This window comes from Antechinus flavipes, chromosome 2 (genome assembly GCF_016432865.1).
Source record: "Antechinus flavipes isolate AdamAnt ecotype Samford, QLD, Australia chromosome 2, AdamAnt_v2, whole genome shotgun sequence".
NCBI lineage: Eukaryota > Metazoa > Chordata > Mammalia > Dasyuromorphia > Dasyuridae > Antechinus > Antechinus flavipes.
This window is the reverse complement of record NC_067399.1, coordinates 542682109-542707758: the sequence shown is the minus strand read 5'-3', so window position 1 is coordinate 542707758 and position 25650 is coordinate 542682109. Positions and strand designations below refer to the sequence as shown.

Genomic DNA, 25650 nt, shown 5'->3' with positions numbered 1-25650 from the left:
AGATATATACTTTTGATTGACTGTGATAGAATAAGGTAAATTAGAATAATAGACAATAATTCTTAAAACTCAAAAAAGGAAATACCTAAAGTAAAATCTTAAAAGTTTACATAAGTATAGAAGCCTACTGATTTTTTTGGCATCTTTGATGATGGGTTTTTTTTCTTTCTTAATAGTAATAGTATTTTATTTTTTCCAATTACATATAAAGATCATTTTCAACATTTATAAGATTTTGATTTCCTTTTTGCCCCCCACCTTCTCCAGTATGGCAAGCAGTCTGATATAGATTATACTCTATAATCATATTAAACATATTTCCACATTAATCATGTGTGAAAGAAGAATCAGAGTAAAAGCAAAAAAACACAAGGGAGGGAGAGTGAAAATCATATGCTACAATCTGCATTCAGACTCTTTAGTCCTTTCTTTGGATGTAGGTAGCATTTTATGTTGGTAATTTTGAAATGTAAGTGAATCCTTTGATATTGTTCTTTCCACTTAGTGTTTGTTTGTCAGAATTTCTGAGAGATGGCCCTGAAGGTTTTTATAAGCATTTTTTCCAAATTAACAAAAAAGAAAACTATTATTATTCTTGGGTTTCGAATCTTTCAAATAGAGCTAGAAATTTAATAGCAAATTATGAAGCTTTTGAGCAATGCACTAAAAAGCCAAAGATGTTGAATTAATAGTACTTCCAAATTCATATTCATATATTGAGTTAGAATTTAAACAATTAAGCTGAGGCAGAGTATACTAAAGACCCAAACTTGTTGCAGGTAGATTATTTGTTCCAGGAATTCTTTAATGCCCAAATTATTCTTTGTGTAATTTTTTTTCTTTCCTCAGTAGTTGACTCTGTTTGGACCTATATTGTATATTTTCTCCTTCCCTCCCTTACAAACCAGATTTAGTTTCTTGTGAGACTGAAGGATTTTTTTTTACAACTTTCACCACAGGTTACAATCTTATTTGTAAATATGGATCCATATTAAATGGCCTAAACGCTGTGTTAGGATCTTATTATCTGAGCTACAGGCTAAAACTAAAACTACAGGATCCTAGTGCTTTCTTTCTTGCTTGCTTGCAATTGAGGTTAAATGACTTGCCCAAGGTCATACAGCTAGGATATGTTATGTGTCTTAGGTCAGATTTGAACTCAGGTGCTTCTGACTGAAGGGCTGGTGCTCTAACCACTGGGTTACCTACCTGCCCCTGCTTTCTTTTTAGCACCTATTGAAAAATATTTATGTCCTAAGCCATAAGAGAATTTTTTCTTTGATTTATTTACAAAGACTGAAGGAGAATATCATCTATTCAAGTAAGTGACTAGAATTCATTAATGGAGATATCTAGATATGTTGATATACAGGGTATTTATTTTGTTTGAATTCTGCACTTTTAGTCCTTTTATTCTAGTTCTAAATAGATTTGTTTTAGTTACCTAAAACTCTCAATCCTTTAAGTTTGAGCCCACACTATGTATTTATACATGCACGCTCTCATATGAGTGTCTGTGCACACATACATCCTCAATATTTGATTTGATTAATGCTTCCCAGGGAGATCTCCTAATGCAGATTGTTGATTGCTCTGTAATTTGTCTTAAAGAGATATCTGAGGCATTGGAAAGTGAAATGGCATATAACCATTATTTATTTAGTATTTTATTTCCCCAATTATATGTAAAAACAATTTTTAACATTCATTTCCAAAACTTTGAGTTTCAGATTCTTTTCCTTCCACCCTCTTCACTCTCACCCCATTGGGAATGCAAGCATGCATTCTCATGCATGCAAAAACATGTAAAACATTACCATGATAATGTTGTGAAAGAAAACAGACCTCCCCTTTCCCCCTAAAATAAATACTTAAGAAAAATAAAGAAAGTAAAAAAGTATACTTCAATCTGAATTCAGATACTATTGATTCTTTCTCAGGTATAAGTCTCTCAGAGTTGTCTTGGATCATTGTATTGCTGAGATTAGTTAGTCATTTACAACTGATCATCTTACAATATTGCTGTTACTTTGCACACAGTACATTTCACTTTTCATCAGCTCATGGAAGTCTTTCCACGTTCCTCTGAGAGCATCCTGCCCATCATTAATTATAGCATAACAGTATTCCATCGTAAACCACAAAATACCATGGTTTATTACTCAGTTTCCAATTCTTTGTCCCCAGAAAAGAACTGCTGTAAATTTTTTTGGTGCATATGTATCCATTTTTCTTTCTTTCTTTCTTTCTTTCTTTTTTTTTTTTTTAATCTTTTTTGGGATATAGACCTAGTAATAGTATTGCTTGGATCAAAGGTTGTGCATAATAGTTATTATTTATCAAAAGCAGGGCTTAAACAAGACTTGTTCTGTTAGATTCTCTCCGTCTCATATTTAAGCTATCCAGAGTCAATTAATCAAATGAAAAAAAAAATATTAAAAACCAGCTATGTGCTAGAAACAATGCTAAGTGTTGGGGAAACAAAAAGAGATCCAAGACAGTCCCTGCCATCATGAAATTTACAGTTTAATGGGGGAGACAACAAACAAGTATATTACTTTTGTTTAGTCAACTTCAATAGCATCTGACTCTTCATGACCCAATTTGGAATTTTCTTCTTTCTTTTTGTTTTTTATTTCTAGTAGAAATTTGTTTTTTCAAAATATATATAAAGATAGTTTTCAACACTGATTTTTGTAAAACTTTATTTTCCAAATTTTTCTCCCTTACCTTACTTCCCCTCTCCCTGAGACAGCAAGCAATCTGATACAGTTAAAAATGTGCAAAATTCTTGTGAGCATCTTTCTACATTTGTCGTGTTGTACAGTCAGACCAAAAGGGGGAAAAACATGAAAAAGAGGAACAAAAAAGGTGAAACTATTATGCTTTGATCCACATTCAGTCTCCATAGTTCTCTCTGCATATGGATGGCATTTTCCATTTCAAGTTTATTGGAATTACCTTGAATCACCATATTGTTGAAAAGAGCCAAGTCTATCACAGTTGATCATCACATAATCTTGTTGTGCATGATGATCTTCTGGTTCTGTTCATTTCACTTAGCATCAGTGTAAGTCTTTCCAGGCTTTCCTGAAATTACCCTGCTTGTTATTTTTTTATAGAGCAATAATATTTCATTATATTCATATACTGTAACTTATCTAGCCATTCCCCAACTGATGGACATCCCCTCAATTCCAAGTTCCATTTGGGATTTTTTTGGCAAAGATACTGGAGTAGTTTGTTGTTTTCTTCTCCAGGTCCTTTTATTGATGAAGAACTGAGGCAAACAGTGACTTGTGCAGGGTCACACAGCTAGTGAGTGTCTGAGACCAATTTTGATTTCAGGAAGATGAATCTTAATTCCAGGCCTGACACTCTATCCACTGAGCCCTCTCTCCCTCCCTCTCCCCCAATATAAATATATAAGCATATACAAATATATATATAAAATGCCTATAAAAATATATAAATATAAATAGCTACATACAGGATAAATAGGAATTAACAGAGAAACCACGAGAATTAAAAGGGATTGGGGAAGAGTTCAGGGAATAAAGAGTTAGTAGGTAAATTAACTTGAATAGTTAAGGCTTTTTTCCCTTGAAGCACAAAAGGGAAGCTCAAAAACTTGTACTTTTGGGGGTAGAAATATTCCTAAAATATATTACATTTCTGGCCTCTTAAAATAGGTTATACTTTGAATTATGAAGATATTCTCAAAACCTGTGAAGTGGGTGAAGCTATTTGTCATTCTATACAATGGCTCCAGGCCACTGTGTTTTTTGAGTTTATTCTTATACTTTTCTGTTTCACTACCAATATCTATCTGCTTGTAAATAGCTCCTCATTTCTCTTGTGATTTGCTATTTCTAATCAATATAGGTTTTTTTTTGTTTTTTGTTTTTTTTTAATAACTTTGTATTGAAAGAACCCATGCCAGGGTAATTTTTTACAACATTATCCCTTGCACTCATTTTTGTTCCAATTTTCCCCCTCCCTCTCTCCTCTTCCTCCCCCAGATGGCAAACAGTCCTATACATGTTAACTAGGTTCAGTATGGGTTTAGAGACCACATAACCAAGCTTCTAATAATTAACTTTGTGTGTGTGTGTGTGTGTGTGTGTGTGTGTGTGTGTGTGTGTGTGTAGGCCCTGATTGTGGATATACATGAGATGTGGAGCGTGGTTGTAGACTTGGACATCTTCAGTGGCTAAGATGATCAGCTTTTGCTTAATGGCAAATTAATGTGTGTCAGTTCAAGAGAGTTGTGATATTGCTTCAAGAAGCCATAACTAATGTGACTATAACCCCTACTTTCTGCTTTCTACTATAGCCTTTTGAGCACATAGAATCCCTAAGCATTAAAGATAAAGAGCTCTGGCGATTCTTTCTTGTAACATTCTCTTAGAATTGGATCTGTCACTTCAGCAGTGAGGGCTGTAGTGATTGAATGAATTAATCTATTTGTAGATGCCACAGTAGAGCTGTCTCTGGATAGCACGCACAACCACCAGAAGGATGAGTTGGCCAAAGCACTTCCTTCATTCTCTCCCCAAGAAGTCACAAATTCTTCATGCAAGTCACAGCCAAAGAACTATGAGGAGGTAAGAGTTTGGACTTGTTGAATTATAGAATGAGCTGCTGTTAATCTAGATCAAGAGGATTCTTTGACAAATTTTCTGTGACCCTAATGAAGGCTCATATAGTTAATGTGCAACAAGAGAGTTCAGTACAAGTTCTAGTTTCAGCAAGAAGGTATATTTGCCAAGTGTCAATATAATGGCTTTTTTTTTTTTTTTGGCACAGTAATAATTAGCACCTGGGATGGGTAGGTGGGATAGAGTCACTTTAATTGTTTTATTTTGAATCCTTTTTTGGTTTCATCAAAGTGTTTTTGAAAAAGGACACAGTTTAATATTATGAGAGAAATCTATTTAGCACTTTTTTCTTTTCTTTTCTTTTCTTTTTGCTGAGGCAATTGGGATTAAGTGACTTGCCCAGGGTCATACAGCTAGGACATGTTAAGTGTCTGAGATCAGATTTGAACTCAGGTCCTCCTGACTTCAAGGGCTGGTTCTCTACCCCTGTGCCACCTAGCCACCCCTATTTAGCACTCTTAATATAAAAACAAGGTAAAATTCTTTTGCATGTTAACCCTCATAATTTTTTTTTTCCAAAAAGCTGGAGGAAGAAGAACAGGAGGACCAGTTTGATCTGACAATTTGCATAACAGATCCAGAAAAGATAGGTGAGTACCCTCAAGTATTGTAGACCAGAGGTATCAAACATGAGACCACAATACTCTATTATGCATCCCAACCATATTAAAATATAATTGGGAAATATTTAATAAAATAAATAAAAATGCAATAAAAAATAGATAATATAGTGACTTAAAGGACACCTCAAAGGGCCCCTTCCTCATGATTTAATGTGTTTCTTCTCCTTTTTCTCATTCTGTTTGAGCTTCACACTTCTGTTGTAGAGTACTTATTCCCATTACTGTGCTATGGAAATGTTTTCATGTTATGAATAAAGAACAGTTGCATCAAGGTAGAAATTTGATCAGGTTAGATTTTCTCAGCCCCTGGAGAAAAAGCAAAGTATAATAATTTGTTCAGAATTAAGTTCCTCCTGGCTATGTATAGTATTTGCGGGCTCATTCATAATTGGAAAAGTAGATACTTCTCTTTTTTTCACATTGCTTTTAAGTTTAAGTGATCAGCAGAGAAGCACAAAACCTCTGAAAGACACAACTGGTACAGAGACAAAGTGGCAGAGAGAAAATAAAATGACATCTAGAAAACTAGTATTCAATTACTAAAAGTTTTAGAAATGTCCACTTAACCTCTCTGAACATCTGTGGACATCTATAGAGATTAGAAATATGGGTTAATTGGGGGCAGGGGAGCAGAACAGGGCACATATATAGAATTTTAACTGTATTTGTCCAGTTAGCCTAAAGAAAAAATTAGTGAGGAATAGAGAGGTTAAGTGGTATAAAATTATTTCTAAGAAATTATAAAAGGTTAAAAAAAGAACAGAAAGCCACCTTGTTTTTCTTCACTAATTTTTGAGTTTATTTGACAAAAAAGTTATCACATCTGGTCATTTACTTTGAGATCAAACTGAGACAATTCCTCTTTCTTATGTAGAACAAGTCTTTCACTCTCTATCCCCTTTCAGCATTGATTTAGGAGCTCAGATCACTGTATCTCTTTGTTAACTAGATTTTCCTGTTTGGTATGGGGAGAGAGAAAATACCTCTGGTGGGTAAAAAAAATAAATAAATTAAAATAAAATCCAATTCAGGACTGGAACTGTGTCTGCCTAGATTCTAATATATGTTTTTTCTGTGTTCAAATTGTCAATGGTTTCTTTATATGTCCAAATGAACCAGATCAGATCTATTTTTCAAAGAATACCAGTCTCTTGAATCTCAAATCATTCAGCAGTCAAAGGCTTTTTGAGAAAAATGACACCCTCCCCTCCTCTTCTTGTTTCCCTACTAAAGGGAGATTTGTATGACATTACTCTGTCAAAAAAATCTTCTCTTGCTCTGGGCAAACTGCATAAATCAGAGAGGTCAGTGTATTACAGCATCAGTGGAGAGATCTGAGACAAATATCTGAAAAAGAAGACCTTCCATAAAGTTGGACTAAGGGTAGAACCACTTGTTTCCTTTTACATCCGTTGCTTCCTTCTCCTTATTTTTGATACAGCCAACAAATTGTTTCATTTTGGGCAGATGTGTGTAACCAGCCCAAATATTGGCAGGGCAACAACCAATTGATTGTTAAGGTCCAATGCAGATCTTGGAGTATAAATAAGGCCTGGATTCAGAACAAAAAAGCTGAATCTATTGTCTTCCATCAAACTGGAACAGGCCCAGCATCCGCTGTGACATGTGTGTACAAGTCCTAAGGCAAAATGAAATTCTGTTTCTAGGAGGCTTTGTTAAATTTTGTAGCATAAGAAGTATCTTTTGTGGTTGTTGTTGTTATTTAATTCTCTTTTATTTTCAGACCTGCATTATTTCCCTCCCTCTGTCTCTTTCCCCAAGGGTCTTTGTTAGAACAAAGCTTCTATGGCTTCCAATTTCAAGTTGAAATACATAGATCTAGAGCACTTAAAATGTTAGACTGGTCAGAAAACTGACTTTGGTTTCCTCCGTAGGAGATGGGATGAATGCATATGTGGCCTACAAAGTTACAACACAGGTGAGTCTGAGACAGCCTGATTCTTTAGACTGTAGATATGTGTTCTCATAGTAAATGTGGTTGGGAAGTTTCTATTGTATATGGAACTGTTGATTTGGTTACTTAGAAACCCCTTAATTTCCTTGCTTTTTTTTCTTATCTCTGATACAAAATGGATCCAACTTTTATACTTAGCAGATTTTCTTTGAGGTCTGGGTACTTACTGCAGAGTGTGAAATGAAGTTTATTTGAGTGTTAGAATTGAATTGTTCTGGGGGACACCTGGGTGGTGCGGTGTACATTGTAGCTCTGAAGTTAGGAGGACCTGAGTTTCAAATCTGGCCTCAGACACATGACACTTCCTGACTGTGTGACCCTGATCAAGTCACTTAACCCCAATTGCCTCAGAAAAAAAAAAGAAGAATTGAATTGTTCTGTCATTTCAGTTGTGTCCAATTCTTAATGACTCCATATTGGGTTTTCTTGGCTAATTCTGCCATTTATTTCTCCAACTCATTTTACTGATCAGAATATAGAGGCAAACAGGGTTAAGTGACTTGCTCAGGGTCATACAGATAGTAAGTGTCTAGGGATAGATTTAAGTTCAGGAAGATGAGTCTTCCTAATCTAAGTCTGGCACTTTATCCACTATACCACCTAACTGCTTCTTTGAGTGTGGCAGTTTTTCTGAGACTTTGGGTGGACCTTACCAAACTAATGCCACAGATGTCACAAAGGAAACTGACATCTTTCCTTCTGTGTCCCAACAGACTCTTAGTCTTTTCATATAAATTTGACTTCATACTGACTTCGTGCATGTTGGGGAGACCACAAGGGGGGGGAGAGAGGAAGAGAGAGAAAGAGAGAGTGTGTGTGTGTTTTCGTTTTCTAGATATTTTTAAGTTCTTCATCTCTTTCCCTCTTTCCTTTGGTATTCCTTCTTTGACACTAGAAATTATATCCTTTTAATCAATAGACAATGGATGAGTATGATTACATGGCCTTTGAATTTGATCTCTAAGTTGGAATTGGACATTTGTTTCCTTAGACAAAGTTTTTCTCTAAAATAAGCAATTTGGAAAGAAGAAATTTGCATGGTTAATTTGTCATTTTGCTAATCTTGTTTTTATCCCCAAGACCAGCTTGCCAATGTTTAGAAATAAACAATTTTCAGTGAAAAGAAGATTTAGTGATTTTTTGGGACTCTATGAGAAACTTTCAGAGAAACACTCGCAGAATGGATTTATTGTCCCTCCTCCTCCAGAGAAGAGCTTAATAGGTGAGTTTGTAGCTTGTTGCCTTCTAATTTTGTTGAGTTTTTTCCTATGCATATGACAACTTCAACAACAAGATGTATATAATGCTTAACAATGCATCATCTCCCTTTTTCAGAGGAAACTTTTTTTTTTAAAGAAATAATTACTTTATACATTTAACAATATCACAGCTTCCTTCTAGGTGAAAGGGTGTCTTCAGTGATTTCTTAGAAATTATTTGAACAATTTATTCAACATGTATTTGTTCTTTTTATTTTGGGGTATTTGAAGATTTTGACCTAAAATTCCAGGATTTGTCTAAGACATTATCAAAGGCTAGAGAACCAGGAATTTTGCTTTTAGATACCATTAGAGATCAGGAATTGCATAATTTACTATAGTTCTAGCTTGAAGTAAAGTGGATGAAGATATCATTTAACATTTGCCCTGTGGGGTAAGCTAGTATTGCTTAATATTACTTTTAAAAGGTTCAGGTTATGGAACAAAAAATCAGTCCTTGTTCTTGATATATTCAGCCTAGTTAAGGAGTCACTTTAACATCCAACCTTTAAAAAAAAAATTGGTGTTTGCTTGCTTACATAATTATGCTTTTGGGATGTCATGTTGAAGTGTTACATTTTTATTATTGTTATTGTTCTGCCCATTGGCTTTGTCACAAACTTATCCTGTTGAATGTTTATTTATCGTTTTTTTCCAAATTCTACTTCAGGAATGACTAAAGTGAAAGTTGGGAAAGAAGATTCTTCTTCTGCAGAATTTCTAGAAAAAAGAAGGGCTGCTCTAGAAAGGTACTATTAAGAGCAGATGTCTTCCTGGTTGGTGTAAGGACTGCGATTTTCAAAAGAAATGAGTTATAAATTTCAATTAGAATTGAGATCTATTCTTCACAGTGACATTTTGGCTAGATGAGTGGAAACTAAATGACTTGAGATGGATACATCAAGTCTGAGTAGATGAGATTTTTTTGCTTCTGTTTTAGTTTTTTTCTAAACATTTCTTCCTGAATTAGAGTAGGCAATGAGGAAACCAAATTATCACTCTTTGCTGATGATATGATGGTATACTTAGAGAACCCCAGAGATTCTACTAAAAAGTTATTAGAAATAATCCACATCTTTAGCAAAGTTGCTGGATACAAAATAAACCAACATTTCTTCCATCTATCCTGGGGGGAAAGTAGTGTTTTGCTCTGTCTGTCCTGAGTTCAGAAAGCTTACTCACATCCTGCTTTTTAAATGATATTTCGCTTGGTTGGTTGTAAATAAGAATGGAAACATTTTAAGTGAAGGAAAAAGTTGTGGCAAGGAACAGAATGGTATTAGCTACATATTTAATCTAAAACCTTTAATTCCTCTAAATTAATGGAATGTATTGCTTTTCCTAGGTATCTTCAGAGAATTGTGAACCATCCTACCATGTTACAGGATCCTGATGTCAGAGAGTTCTTAGAAAAGGAAGAGGTAAGTATTAGGTAGATCAAAACTGTACTTTAGTGGGATATCTGCCTCTGGAGTATATTCATTAACTTACTCAATAGATTTCTTTTTGGAACATCTAGTATGTGCATAGATACCATTATAGTAGGCTATATATCTTAGTCCTGTTCTAACTCCAATATATCTTTTTTTTTAAATATAGATTTTTATTTACAAGATGTATGCATGGATAATTTTTCAGCATTGACAATTGCAAAACCTTTTGTTCCAATTTTTTCCCTCATTCTCTCCACCCCCTCCTCCAAATGGCAGGTTGACCAATACATGTTAAATATGTTAAAGTATAAGTCAAATACAATATATGTATACATGTCCATACAGTTATTTTGCTGTACAAAAAGAATTGAACTTTGAAATAGTGTACAATTAACCTGTGAAAGAAATCAAAAATGCAGGTGTACAAAAATAAAGGAATTGGGAATTCTATGTAGTGGTTCATACTCATTTCCCAGAGTTCTTTCCCTGAGTGTAGCTGGTTCAAATCATTACTGCTTTATTGGAACTGATTTGGTTCATCTCATTGTTGAAGAGGGCCATGTCCATCAGAATTGATCCTCATACGGTATTGTTGTTGAAGTATATAATGATCTCCTAGTCCTGCTCATTTCACTCAGCATCAAATCATGTAAGTCTCTCCAGGACTTTCTGAAATCATCCTGCTGGTCATTTCTTACATAACAATAATATTCCATAATATTCATACACCACAATTTATTCAGACATTCTCCAATTGATGGGCATCTACTCAGTTTCCAGTTTCTGACCACTACAAAGAGGGTTGCCACAAACATTCTTGCACATATAGGTCCCTTTCCCTTCTTTAAGATCTCTTTCGGATATAAACCCAGTAGTGACTGCTGGATCAAAGAGCATTCACAGTTTGATCCAATTTATCTTCTAATCCCAACATAATGTCAAGGATTTTACTTCTGAATAAAGAAGTAAAATAACTGTTTTGATATTGGACAGTGATCCATTGAGGCATTGTCACTGTAGGTAATATTTGTCTTTCTACACTTGATGGTGTGCTAAAAAGTGTGGGAGTTTAATAAACACTAGATAATCATTTCAGAACTCTTCTGAATTATAAATGAGATGGTAAATTATACTTTAAATCTTTATAAGCAATTTGTGTTCTCCTCACTAGCTAACTTTCTTCCTATCGGAATCCAGAACCTTAAAATCATTAGAAAGTGATTGCTTTCCACTCATTGGTCCTATCAAGGAACATGATTGGAAAGCAAATTAATGATGAAATTTCTAGGATAATTAAAATAGCTTCTAGATATCGAATGTCTTAGTCTTCTAAAACTGAACTAAGTCCTTAAATATTAGTCTTACGATATTTTTCCTTTGAATGAAAGCAGAATGAAGTTAATGGGGAGCTTGTTGTTTGTAGCTTTTTTTCTCTGCTCCTTTTTCTTTGTTGAGTATACAGCATACCTTTTAAAGAGCTAAGACATGTTAAGTCCTATTTTTTATGATGTTAGTCCAAGAGAACTTTTGACTTCAAGCAAAAACATACTAAGGAGTTAGGTTGGGAGACTTCAACATAAGGTTACTTGACTGCTTAATGCACATGATTGACTTTCCTTCTGTACATAATAATAGCTAAAGAATTAGTTCTACTTATTTCATATGGTACTGAATTATTAATCTTGACTCTATATTGACAGGGACAGTTGATCTCCCTTTTAAAAAAACAAAAAAAAGTAGTGATTTTTGTTTGACTTTAATGGTTTGTATACAGAAGAAATTTCTTGCAGTGGTCTCTAGAACTAAAAACCTTTTTTGAAGGGATAAAAAGTAGAGGACAATCATCACTAGCTTGTAATTTGCCCATGCTGTGTCACATTGTTTTCTGTTAAGTGCTTTTATTTGAATACCGTTTTTTGTGAAATGAACCCTTTCTAATTCTAAAATCTGTATTCTTTGGTCTTTTTGTAATTCCCAAGCTGAAGTATCTACTAGATGTGATTAGTTTACCTTAACCTCACAGTTTCATTGGAGAATTAAGTATGTTACAGGTTATTAACACTTATAAAAGAAAATCTTTGTTGCTGTGAGATAAAATTAACTAACATAAGTTGGCAGCTTATGAAAGAGAACTAGGGGTTTTGGGCAGGTGTCATCATTTGAGAGCTGGAGTGTTTGCCATCTGTTTGACACTTAATTATACTAATAAGAATTAATGGCTACTATCTTTCAGGTATGACTTATCATCTCTGTCTACTTGGTCTTACAGTTGCCACGAGCAGTGGGTACACAGGCATTGAGTGGAGCTGGTCTTCTCAAGATGTTCAACAAAGCTACTGATGCAGTGAGCAAAATGACCATCAAGATGAATGAGTCCGACATTGTGAGTAATTTCATGTTCCTTTGAGTCTCTTCTTTGAAGTCTGCAATCTTAATAATAGTCATTTATATAATTCTTTAAATTATTTTAATAGTATTTTATTTTTCCAAATACATGCAAAGATAATTTTCAATATTCACCTTTGCAGAACCTTGTGTTCCAAAGTTTTCTCCCTCTCTTTCCCTTTCCCTCCCCAAGACAACAAGCCAACTTGCAATTCTTCTAAAGATATTTCCATATTCGTCATACTATATAAATAAAATCAGATCACAAAGGAGAAAAACATGAGAGAAGAAAAAACCAAGCAAACAAACCACCGCAACAAAAAAAAGTGAAAATACTATGCTTTAATCCACATTCAGTCTCCATAGTTCCCTCTTTGGATGTGGATGGCACTTTCCATCACAAGTCTATTGGAATTGTCTTGGATCACCTCATTGTTGAAAAAAGCCAAGTCCATCACAGTTGATCATCATATAGTTGTTTTGTTGCTCTCTACGATGTCCTCCTGATTCTTCTCATTTCACTCAGCATCAGTTCATGTAAGTCTCTCCAGGCCTTTCTGAGATCATCCTGCTGGTCGTTTCTTACAGAACAATAATATTCCATAACATTCATATACCACAATTTACCCAACCATTCTCCAGTTGATGGGCATCTACTCAGTTTCTAGTTTCTAGCCACTACAAAAAGGGCTGCCACAAACATTCTTGCACATACAGGTCCCTTTCCCTCCTTTAAGATCTCTTTGGGATTATAAGCCCAGTATATGACATTGCAGGGTCAAAGGATATGCACAGTTTGATAGCCCTTTGGACATAGTTCCAAATTGTGCTCCAGAATGGTTGAATCATTTCACAACTCTACCATCAATATCCCAGTTTTCCCATATCTCCTCCAGCATTTATCATTATCTTTTCCTGTCATCTTAAATGCTTTAAATTCTGTGCAACACTTTACATATATCATTCCACTGGATCTTCCCAACAGCTCTGTCAAGAAAGAACTACAGATTTTATCTGCGTTTTACAGATGAGGAACTTAAGGTACATGGAGGCAAAATGATTAACCAGTGGTTATACAACTAGTAAATGTCAGAATTTAACCCTTGACTTATCCTGCTATCAGGCCCAGCATTCTTTCCACTCTACCCCGCTACCTCTCTTGTAGGCTCTCAGCTGTTGGTTCCTCAGTAGTCCTTAGAATTTCTGAAAATCCAAGCTGCAAACTTTGAAAGTGTTCAGTATTTACCTTATAAATTTCTAGGAAACTGAAAAACGACAAAAGAAATTCTTCCCTTTTTTAAAAAAGGAAAAAAAATCCCAACAAAACCCTCTATGGTTTTTGGCTTGTCTCTCTTTCAGTGGTTTGAGGAGAAACTCCAGGAGGTGGAGTGTGAGGAGCAACGCTTACGGAAACTACATACTGTTGTAGAAACTCTAGTCAACCATAGGAAAGGTAATGATTTCTGGAATGTCCTTGGAACTGGAGCAGATTGATGCTTGGCATCTGTGAGCCAGAGACAGGGGCTGCTGTTGTTAAGGTCCCTAGAACAAAGTTAAAGTGCTCTTCCCATTTAGTTAGGTGAGTTTAGATCTTAAAAGATATCTCCTATATTTCCTGGCAGAAGGATGACTTTTTAGTCATAGGAGTCTTGCCTATTTTCTAACTGAGAGCTTTAAAGAAAGGAGCCCAAACATAGCATTGTGCTAGAATGTATTTTTTTCATAAACTACATGTTTTATTGATATCCATCTTAAACAATATTACTTATTCTGCCATTTTAATGATGTTACAATATAGATGCATTAGAGGATGGGGGAGAAAGTATAGATATCCTAGTTTTACTTTACTTTAGATCCTGTTACCTTTTCAAGGTAAGACCTGCTAAGAACCAGCTAAATTAGTCTAATTTGATCTCTTCCTTTTCTCTTTGCTCACTGAAAATATTAATGAACAGTGTGTAACAAGGAGAAGTTATAAACTTGATGATAGTGGTCCCTTTCATTTATATGGAAATTATTATCACAACAACCTTGCCCAAGCTGAGCCTGTTGGGTATCAGCTTTAGAATGATCAGTAGCCCTGTTTGCTTATTTATTAGCTTGACTCTTGTTGCTGTACAGCATGACCCCAAGTCTTCCTTAAGTAGCTGCATCTGGTCTACTTTTACTGGTTTTCTCATTTAACCTAAGTCAGCATCTCTGTCTGTTTCTCACAATGTAACTCTTCCATATATTTCAGCATATATGTTGGTTTTGGTTACCATTTGGGTTGCATAGCCCTTAAGTGCTATATGTTCTAGAAGGAGTTGGAGAAGGCCTTTTCCCCCTTTAATCTCCAGAAATTGTATCATGTATTTAAACTTTCAGCCTTTGGTCTGAAGAGATCTTCATTATCAGAAGAAGGTTGGCTACAAAGTGGGTGAAAGGGAGGGCTTTTCTGATCTTGTTTTTGGCCATGATAGTAAATGCACATCTTTAAAATCTAGTAAGGTTGTGTGGTAAAATGGGAAAAACATTCTGGAGTCAGAGGCTATGGGTTCAAAGTCTGGCATAGTCACTTATTATCTATGGAACCCTGGGAATTATCCATCTCCCCAGAACTCAATTTACTATTGATAAAATGAGCGAGTTGGATGTAGATGGTCTCGGCAGTCCCTTCCATCACAGCAGCTGGGATCTATATTATCCAAGGAAATGTGGAAATCCTGGATGATTCGGAACACTAAAGAGTGTAAGATTAGGAAAGGGTTTTCTTTTACTCTTTTAAAAATATTTCCCTTTTTCAGCCTCTAAGTCAGGAGGAGCTGAGTTCAAATCTAGTCTCAGATACTTACTACTTGTGTGACCCTGGGCAAGTCACTTAACCCCAATTGCCGCAGCAAAAAGAAAAAGAAATGTTTCTCTTTTTGTTCCTTTTCTCAGAGTTAGCACTAAACACAGCCCAGTTTGCAAAGAGTCTGGCTATGCTCGGGAGCTCGGAGGACAACACGGCCCTGTCCCGGGCTCTGTCCCAGCTGGCGGAGGTGGAGGAGAAGATCGAGCAGCTGCACCAGGAGCAGGCCAGCAACGACTTTTTCCTCTTGGCCGAGCTCCTGAGTGACTACATCCGCCTGCTGGCCATAGTCAGAGTGAGTGTCTCTTGGCGTTGCCCTCTCTCTGCCTGGGGTTTAACCAGGGAAGCTGCTTTTCCTTCCTCCAGCATGCAGGTGATTAGAGTGATAGACGTGAAGTCAGGAAGAGCTAGGTGCTTATTGACAGTTGGGCTGTCACCTTGAGAACAGCCCGCTCCTATTCTTTGATAAGCTGGGATTAGAACTTACTATAAATTTAAATAGACATATTTTTTTTAAAGACTTTTATCAGAGAAACTTGCTCCGTAGATTATTTTTCTATCATGAGATGGGAAAAATCTTCCTCTTGTCTTCTTTGGTTCCAGTGTGAGTGCCGCCCAGAAACAGGCTTAGCATCATAGGGAGGAATGGAAGTGGGGGGCCAAGGGCCTGATGAGGGGCGCTGCTGCCACGGTGATAGCTGTGCCCACCCTCAAGTGCACGCCCCGCTCCTGGCCCGTGTCAGGTACAAACTCATAATCAGGTAACAAAAAAGTGGTTGAGTGTCTCCAAATGGAAAAGCAAGTTTCCATTCCTGTCCATCCCATAAAAGCAGCCTTAGAGTTATTTGCTGCCTAGGCCCAGTGTCAAAGGAAGTGAACCCCTGACTTGGAACAGGCCTCCATCTACCCCCTGGCCAGGGGCACATATATGCATGGAAGCCTCAACAGATACAGTCACTAAGGAAGCCATGGCTGACAATGACAGTTACCAGTTTACATTTTGTTCAGAACAATGAAGCTGTTTTATTAAAGTTGTGCTCATTCTCTTCCCCTATGAAACTTTATTTCTTTTTTTTGGCCACTAACTAGTATTAGAAAAACTAGGAGGCTTAAAACTAACTTAAAGTGGAATTCCTGGAACTAGCTGTGTCCTGATCCTGGAGCTATCTGAAAAGGGAACTGTTTCTAGGCAGAGCTCCGCAAAGGACATTCTGTGTTCTCTTATGTACTCATTTTCTGGGCTCTGTTACACCTGGGAAGTCTTATTTATTGGTGGTTTGGCCAAGGAGACTCATCCATAGTTCCCAAAGTATAGTTAAGCACAGCATGGCTTCTGGGGCTGTAGCATTAGCTATCCCATGAGCACATCGCTGCTGCTCCTAGGCAGATATTCTCCTGGAAGACTGTTCTGGTTCCAGTTCCATTACCATTCATTGTTGGTTAGTGTTGGGAAAATGAGAGCAGTTTCTTCTTCCTCTTTTCTGAGCCTAGAAATGGTTTATTACTTTTCAACCTGTCCAAGTTCATTATACTGTGTCCTTCCTTGGCACATTCTGTGGTCCCTCCAAAGTGGCTATCTCGCTGCTTCTCACATGAGCATCTGTCTTGTGTACCTGTGCCTTTGCTCAGGTTGCCTCCTGTGCCTAGAGTGCAGTCCTAATCTCCCCTGTATCCCTGGAAGCCCAGTTCATATTCAGTCTCTTATATGCAATTATATATTGTCCTCCCCAAAACTTCTAGTTCTCATCCAAGTACCTTATTTTGTGTGTGATAGTCTGTACCCTTATTTTGTGTGTGATAGTCTGTACTTGTATAAGAATGCTCCTCCCTTCCTTTAATGCAACTACTGTTTCTTTTTTTATCTTCACATCTCCATGACTGAGAATACTGCTTAGGATATGACTGTTTAATAAATACTTGTTATTTGATTATAATGAGGTAGGATATAAAATTATCCCCAAAGATTTGCCTTTTCCTATTTTACTTAGTAATGTGAACAAATATGTAAGTAAGTTGTAAGGTTATTTGGGAAGGGGAGCCAAAGCAGACTCTGTTCTCCTCCTATCTCCTCCTCAGGAGCCAGATATAGTCAAAGTAAGGAAGCCAAGAAGGTATCCCCCAAACTTCTGAATTTGGAAATAAGGGAGAACTGTCTTAGAGATTTGGACTGTCATTAATTAAGGAAAGATCTTTTCCTGTAAGGTACAAAAAAGGCCAATTTCTTGCAAACAGTCTTGCAACTGTTTGAAGTCTAAAAAATTTAAAGGCTAGGCAGGGAGGGAGGGTGCTTGCTTATAATGATGATAACTTTTGTACATGATCTTTAAAGCCCTAGGACCACTGAACCTTGATTATGAGATTGGATATCAGGAAAAAACACTGGGTAAACATATTGTAGAACCGATGTGTTCAACTCACTGCCAGAAAGTCCCTAGTGCAGCCTGTACCAGATTAAAATGTAATTGGGAAATGTTAAATCAAATAAATAAAAATACAACACAACACAGATAATGTTAACTTGTAATTTTCTTAGGCAAGATGTGGCTCTGGGATTTGTTTCTGTGTGAGACTGACATCCTTGCTGTAGAACCAGATGGTTCCTCAGTCAACCTTGCTGTTTCTTCTTGAATTGTAAATCTCTGTAGTTCCCAAAGGGTAAATCTTTTGGTGTGTACAAAGAATTGTGGGAAGAACTAGGGGGTGTGGAGTAGGACAAGCCAGAGTCACTTTAGCGGTAGAGGAGAAGAAGGAAGGTTGTGGAGATCCTGTGTCCATTCCAATTCACTTCTACCCATAAAGACCAAGGACTTTTGCTTATCCTGACTCTGGCTGATTCTAAGGTAGCCAGGGTGCTAACTCAGTCTTCACATTAAGTGACTTGCCCAGGGTCACACAGCTAGGAAGTGTTAAGTCTGTTTCTTTAAATAAAATACATCTGGGGGGGAGGAGAGTGATTTTTAAAAAAAAAAAACAAACCTGTTCTCCTTAGCCACAGCTGTGGAAAGCACTTAATAGTTTTCTCTTCTACTTACTTTTTGATGTGTCCCTTAGTATTTTAGTTCATGTATCCATTTAGAATTTATTGTAGTATATAGTGTAAGGTATTGGTCTGACTGTAATTTTTTATTAGTTTACTTTCCAATAATTTTTCTTTTCTTATTTTATCAAACACTGAGTTTTCCTGAGTTCAATTTATTTTTAATATTACTGTTTATAATGTAATTTGAAGTCTAGTAATATTATTCCTACCTTTTTCAGCATTTCCCTTGAGATTCTAAACCTTAGGTTCTTACCAATGAATTTTATTATTTTGTTGTGTTCCATATAGTATTCTCTGGTAGTTTGGTATAGCATTAAATGTAAAACTTAATTTAGGTGGTATGTTGTTATATTGTCTCAGCTCAGTCATGAATGATGGATATCTGTTCAGTTACTTCACTCGTTCTTAATTCTTACAATTTTTTTTTTTCAATTAACAACTATATTCTCTCTTTTCTACCTCTTTTCTCTGGTAGTTGGGAAAAGTCTTTAAAACAAATATGCATTACCAACTAAAACAAATCCCTATATGTTTTAAAAAAAAAAAACATGTGTCTCATTCTATAGCCCAAGTCTTTTACCTCTTCGTTAGAAGGTACATTCTACTTTGGCATCAATCTTCTGGACTTGTGGTTGATAATTGTATTGATCAGGAATCTCAAGTTTTGCAAAGCTATTTGTCTTTACAATGTTGTAATTTTCCTGTTTTACTTCACTCTGCATCAATTCAAACAAGTTTCTGGGTTTCTTTGAATCCATGTCTTTGGCCATTTCTTATGGAGTAACAGGATTAATTTACCATTCTTCAGTTGATGATTACTCCCTTAGTTTCTAGTTCTTTGTCATTACAAAAAAAAAATGCAAAGAATATTTTAGTATATAGGAATTCTTTAATCTCTTTAGGATATTTATGTGCCACAGGGGTGGGCTTTTTGTTCATAGTTCCAAATTACTTTCCAGAATAATTGAAACAATTCACAGCTCCTCCAATAATATATTATTTTAAAGTGTTTTGTAATGTGCCTTGGTAGTATAAGTATTTTATGCATTTTGTTTTTAAAACAAATGTTAAAAATTATTTTAAATGTAACTGGGGGAAATATTAAATAAATTTTGAAAAACTACAATAAATAAGTAGAAAGTGGGAGAAGAGAGCTTAAAGTCTTTATTTAGAAACCTGCCCTTTTAATTTTCCTACTTTAGTTAAAACTACTACCATCCTTTTAGCTAGGCTCAAAACATCAGAGACAAGACAAGCATCAGTTGCCAAATCCTATCAAATTTTGATTCAATTCCAGTTTAGGCTTTTATCACACTTTTCTCGGACAACTGGAATAATCTAGTATCTAATCTTTTTCCCAAACACACTCTAAATACTGCTGTACAAATAATATTCCTGCAACACCACTTTGGTCTTTTAACAACACCCCTTCCCCCTGCCCCCCAATTCAGAAACCCTTACTTTCTTGCCTTCCTTGAACCCCTCTTGCAATCATTTATTGGATTTTTAAAATAAACAATTCTGTACTCTGTTCTTTGGTTTCTTCTACAGTCTGGTTGCAGCTTATTTTTCCAATCTTAACTACTTCTCTTCATATATTTTGCATTTTCTCTTTTGCTACCTTTTTTATGTTTGAACCTATTTACTTCATATCTGTATCAAAAATCTTTCCCTTCCCAGGCAAGTCATTTAATTTTGTGCCTCAGTTTCATAATTTATAAAATAGAGAAGTTAGTCTTGATGGCCCCCAAGATCCCATCTAATGCTAAATCTATTATTCTTTCTCTCTCTTCTTGTCTCTCAGCACGTGTCTTAAAGGCTGTTCCAAGAAGGTAGCACAAAGGTGTCTTAGCAGTTTGTGAGTTTTTTGCCATAGTAGTATTGGGGTTAAGGTGTGCAGTTTGAAATCTACTCCCAGGAAAACCAACAAGCTATACGTGGTAGAGATTGTTTCCTATTCGGTTGTTTGTTTGTTTTCTGCCCTTCTTTTCCACAGAATAAGCATGGAGAAGAAACTTTATTCATTGCCCCTCTCTCTGATCATTACTGCTATGAGTGATTAACCAGGGAAAAATATACTCTCCGGAAGGTATTGTCAGTGATGAGGAGATATAGCATAGAGAGCATGAAGTATAAAAGGACTGCCTGTGACTGGTGAGGACCCGCAGCTGCTCCTTGTTACCAATGCTGTGGTGCCCTGGAACGTCTGAAGGAGAGGCTGTATTCACTCAGGAGTTTGGTGTGCTCTTCACACAGGAAAATACAACTGGCTGAAGAGTACCAGTTGTCCGTATCTTGATAAACTGTTAAGCTGGACAACCTGTGGCCGTTAGGATGTGTGCCTTGGATTGAAATTGGAAAAGATGATTTAGAATCTTACGCAAAAGAAGAAAGGGCTAGATTGCTTTTGGGAAATCCAAACTTCTCGCAGAAAAAAGGATCTGTTTTTTGTTGTCATTGTCTTCCACTGATATTGCAGAGTTGTGAGTTTGAAATGCTACAGTTTGAAAATCGAGTTAAGAATTACCCAAAAGGATGAGTCCTGTAGTGGATATGAATGAGCTGCAACACTCTAATAACAAGAAATTATTTAAGTGAAATCATATAAAGATGTTACTGACAAAACGTATGAGCAAAAAAGAGGGTGAGTTAGTTACACACAACTGGGGGGGAAGCCTGGTGGACCATGTCAGGAGAGCTTGTCCAGGCCCCGAAGGTGAGATAACGTTCTCCTTAGATGGATGGTGAGAGGACAAGTCCTGCAAAGGGACCATTCCCAGAACTAAGGAAATGCTGAGGTGGAGACCCTCGTTACATTACTGACCACATACAAACACGGGGAGGATGAGGTCATTGCGTTCAGCAAACAGTTATATAGTATCTACTGGCTGCCAGGCAGGAGGTTGTGGGCCAGCATGGAGAGTCCAGATGGCCAGAGTTTGAGTTCTGCCTTGGACACCCACTGTCTCTGACCTTGTGCAAATCACATCCCTTCTCTGTGCCCAAGAAACTCATAAGTTATCTTACAGAACAGTTGTAGTGGTGTCAGTCAGCCTTGCCTCTTCACCAAGGAGCCCCTTACCCTCAGAAATATTCTAGGCCCCTGGGAGCACAAAGAGTGGTGAAACTATCCCTATGCTAGAAGGAAAGATACCCAGAAGTCAGGAGAAAATAGCGATGGTAAATGATGCTGCAAGAGGATGGGAGGACTTACTTAACAAGAAAAAGCTCCTTTTTGGAAGTGACATTTAAACCAAGCCTAGGAGGGCTTTATAGACTCTAAAAAGCAGAGAAGGAGGAAAGACAGCCTGTAGTATGGTAAGATGGCTGATGAAATGTCTTACACATACATGGAACAGCAGGAGAACACACAAAAGAAGGGAATTGTGAAATCCATTTGGAAAGGTAAATTGAAGGCAGATAATGAAAGCAAGAGATCAACATGATGTCCCAAAGATAGAGCTATGGGAACTGTGTGAGCAGGGAGACGTAGTCAGACTTGTAGAGTCTCACCTCATTAGAAAAAAAAGTAAGTTCCTTGTTACAAACATGCATAGCTAAGGAAAACAAAATTCCCTCAATTGCTCTGTGTGTGTATATGTGTATATATTTTTTTCCTCCTGTATCTTAAATCCATTCTTTCTTTCTCTTGGAGAGCATGAACGAGTTGGAACTATGAAGGGTCATTGCATCAATCATAATTCTGTTTTTGAATTATTGTTTTTATGAGATTATTATTGTTCTCATGGTTTTCCTTAATTCTTCATTAACCTATGAAAATCAAGTTTTGAGCTCCAAATCTGTTCCTCCTTTCTCTTCCTTCTCCCTGAGATGATAAGTAATCAGATATACATGTTTAGTTATGTAAAACATTTATATGTTAGCCAATTTGTAAAGAATGCTTGAACAAAAGAAAATGAAAAATAGCATGCTTCAGTCTGTCTTAAGATAGATTTTTGTGCGAAATCATTCACAATTCTTCATTGAACAGTATTGCTAGTTACTGTTCACAGTGTTCTCCTGGTTCTGTTCACTTTACTGTTCATCTAAGTCTTTCTTGGTTTTTCTGAAATAATCCTGATTACATTTCTTACAATATCTTACAATACTGATAATATTCTTAGTCATTACCCCAATTGATAGGCATCCCTTTGATTTTCAAATAAGTCCTTTTCACTTTTTTTGATGTCTTTGGGATTCAGACTTAGTAGGGTTTTGCTGAATCAAAGGGTTTGTGCTGTATGCACAGTTTTATAATCTTTTATACATAATTCCAAATGGCTTTTTGGAATGGTTGGATCAGTTCACAGTTCTATCACCAATGCATTAGTGTCTCAGTCTTCCCATATCTAACATTTTTCTTTTTTGTCATATAAGCCAATCTGATAGATATGAGGTAGTATTTCAAAGTTATTTTAATTTGCATTTCTCTAATCAATAGTGACTTAGAGCATTTTTCCTCCACAGGATTATAGAATTCCATGTCTTTTTGAAATCATCTGTCTCCTCATTTCTTAGCCATTCTTCAGTTGGTAGACATCCCATTAGTTTCTAGTTTTTTGCCACTACAAGGAGGTGCTACAAAAATTTTTATATTTGAACTTTTCCTCTGTTTTTTTTTTTTTTTAATCTCTTTTAAATATAAGCCTACTAATTATATAGTTGGGTCAAAGGGCATACACTATTTAGTCACTTTTATTTATAATTCCAAATTGCTTTCCAGAATGGTTGTGGCCACCAATAGTGCCTCAGTGTGCCTGTTTTCCCAGTCCTTTCAGTACTTAACATTTCCCTTTTTTTAGTCATCTTTGACACTTTAATGGATGGGGAGAAATTTCAGAATTGCTTTAATTTGAATTTTCCTAATTAAGTGATTTGGAGTATTTTTTCATATGGATATGGGTAGCCTGGGTTTCTACCCTTGAACTGCCAATTCATATCTTTCTACTTTTTATCTATTAGGAAATGACTCTTATAAATTAAGTCACTTCCTGATCTTGGGAAAGGAGATCTTTTATCAGAGAGACTTAACTCAAAAATTTTTTCCCAGTTAATTGTTCTTTTAATCTTAGTGTTCATTGGATTTATTTGGGTAAAATCCATTCAATTATATTTAGTCAAAACTTTCCATTTTATCTTTTCTAAACTGGCTAGCAGAAACTGATTGTTAAATTTTTATTGTGAGCGTTTTTACTGCAGAGTCAACAAATGCTACAAATAAGGTTTGATGCAGTTATGTGTGCTGTCTAGACATAAGTGGTAGAGAAAATGATGATGCAGATTAAATTTAAAAGTATGTTGTGCATACTGTCTACCCCTGTAGATCTATAGATTTTAAAATATTAACCAGCACATCATTCTAATATTTGGTCACAAACTTTTCTCCTATTGCAAATGTTTCCAAGTATTATCAGTTTGAACTAGGGATGATAGCTATGTGTACAGACAAAGGAGCAGGTACAGTGATACAATCAACAGGACAATGGATCAATCATTGGACATGGTGGGTGAAGGACAATGAAAAAGTTGAAGGATTACTCTGAAGTTGGGAACCTGAATAACTGAAAATATGGTGTTGCCCACAACAGAAATATAATTCAGTGTCAGATGTGTTTCATTTGTGGTATCTCTGGTACCCTAATCGGGAATATATTGCTAGTTTCAGACAGAAATGACCATTGGATATATTACTGATACCTATCACAGCACTTCACTAACTTAAAAAAAATCTACTTGTAGAATTCAGAATAAAAATCCTGAGTTTCTTGATATTAAGCTCTATGAGCTCATTAGGAGGGAGGGCTCTGTGATTTGTGACAGCCTGGTTACTTGGTTAGAGCCCTGGGATACTTAGGGTGTCCTGTGGGCGGCACGCCCTGCCCCAGGACTGTGGATCACGGCCAGTGTTTGGTTTCCGCTGTTGTTGGTAGGGAGCCTTCGACCACCGAATGAAGACCTGGCAGCGCTGGCAGGATGCCCAGACCATGCTGCAGAAGAAACGGGAAACCGAGGCCCGGCTGCTGTGGGCCAACAAACCTGACAAGCTGCAGCAAGCCAAAGACGAGATTGCAGAAGTGAGTTCGGGGGGGAGGGGAGTCCTCCATTCCTGCAGCCGCTGACTGGGCTCTTGGGCCAAAGAGGTCTCATCGTGGCTTTAACGTGGGGGCCGCTGAGGGCTGCTGGAAGTGCCTGCTTTTTGAGTTAGTGTTTTTGTCGGGGCTCTCTGAGCTTCTAACAGGAAGTGTTGTTGCCCAGCTTCGCCACTTGTTCTGTGACCCCAGGCAAGTCACCTGTCCCTGCCTGCCTCAGTTATCTCATCTGTAAAGTGAGCTGGTGGAGGGAACGAGAAGCCAGGCCGGTGCGTTTGTCAGTGGAGTCACAGCCAGCCCCCACCACCCAGTCTGTAGCAAACCTCCTCCCTTGTTATCCCGAAGCAGGCTTAAGGTAGAGAAGTAAGAACCTAACTGTCCAAAGCGTGTCTCTCCCAAATGACAGGTTGCCAGCTCAAGATGATTGTGTTGTTTTCTGGATCTTTCAGCCGATGTCTGGCTCCGTAGTAATGACAGGACCACCCGAGGATAAGAAGTCCCTTCCCTAGGCCCTACCAGAGTTATTTCTGCCCCGGGTAGATTTTCTTCCTGACAGTTTGGCCCGTGTACTCTGGGACTGGTTTTATAAGTGGGAGCTGAACGGCCCCAGGTCGTGCCCTGTAGTCAAGCACTGGCAAAGGGGACGGGTCGGCAGCGCCGCTTGGTGAGCTCCATGCCAGATACTTCCCTGCTTCCTTACTGATGGACAGTGACGTGGGAGGGAGAAAGGAGGCGGGAGGAACGGCCAGCTCACTCTGAGAGGAACTTTTTCCCCTTTTTCTGCCCAGTGGGAGTCTCGTGTGACTCAGTATGAAAGAGACTTTGAACGAATTTCCACAGTGGTGCGCAAAGAAGTGATAAGGTTTGAGGTATGATGTGACTCCGTGTTCTCTCTCGCTTCTGCTCTCTGGTTCGGTTTGCTGCCCTCTCTGATTTGTTTCTCTCTGATGTTCCTCTTTTGCCTCCTTAGAACCTAGTGCAAGGAGCTTGGGGACTCTGAGGGCTGTGATGAGGGGGTTCTTTGCCAGACTCCTCAGGTGCTCCCAAGAGCATCATCCTCCCCCTCCTCCTCCAGGGGGCCCCGCTGCTCTCCTGTCCTTAGAGGACTTAGCGCAGGAGCCCCCATGCTGACCATGTGACCAACCCACATTCTGGTTCTGTTTTCTAAGCTGGGGTCTCTGGAAGGCTCTCCCATGTGGAGAGGAGGAACTTCTGGAGCTTCAGGGCAGTGTCTTGTTTCATACAGAAAGAAAAATCCAAGGATTTCAGAAACCATGTGATCAAGTACCTTGAAGCCCTTCTCTTTTCCCAGCAGCAGGTGAGTGAATGTTCGTGTCTCGTGCCTTGTGTTC

The 25650-nt window shown here is 37.3% G+C and overlaps 1 protein-coding gene across 1 annotated transcript in view; it reads left to right on the top strand.

Annotated features, from left to right (window-relative positions):
• SNX1 (sorting nexin 1) overlaps window positions 1-25650 on the top strand; it is a 52731-nt gene that overhangs the window by 26003 nt on the left and 1078 nt on the right. The window contains exons 3-14 of the mRNA XM_051980887.1: window positions 4474-4607; window positions 5185-5251; window positions 7180-7223; window positions 8340-8481; window positions 9189-9267; window positions 9864-9939; window positions 12221-12334; window positions 13696-13789; window positions 15259-15464; window positions 24140-24283; window positions 25087-25167; window positions 25545-25616. Coding sequence (XP_051836847.1) covers window positions 4474-4607; window positions 5185-5251; window positions 7180-7223; window positions 8340-8481; window positions 9189-9267; window positions 9864-9939; window positions 12221-12334; window positions 13696-13789; window positions 15259-15464; window positions 24140-24283; window positions 25087-25167; window positions 25545-25616 — 1253 coding nt within the window. The remainder of the gene's footprint in view (window positions 1-4473; window positions 4608-5184; window positions 5252-7179; window positions 7224-8339; window positions 8482-9188; window positions 9268-9863; window positions 9940-12220; window positions 12335-13695; window positions 13790-15258; window positions 15465-24139; window positions 24284-25086; window positions 25168-25544; window positions 25617-25650) is intronic.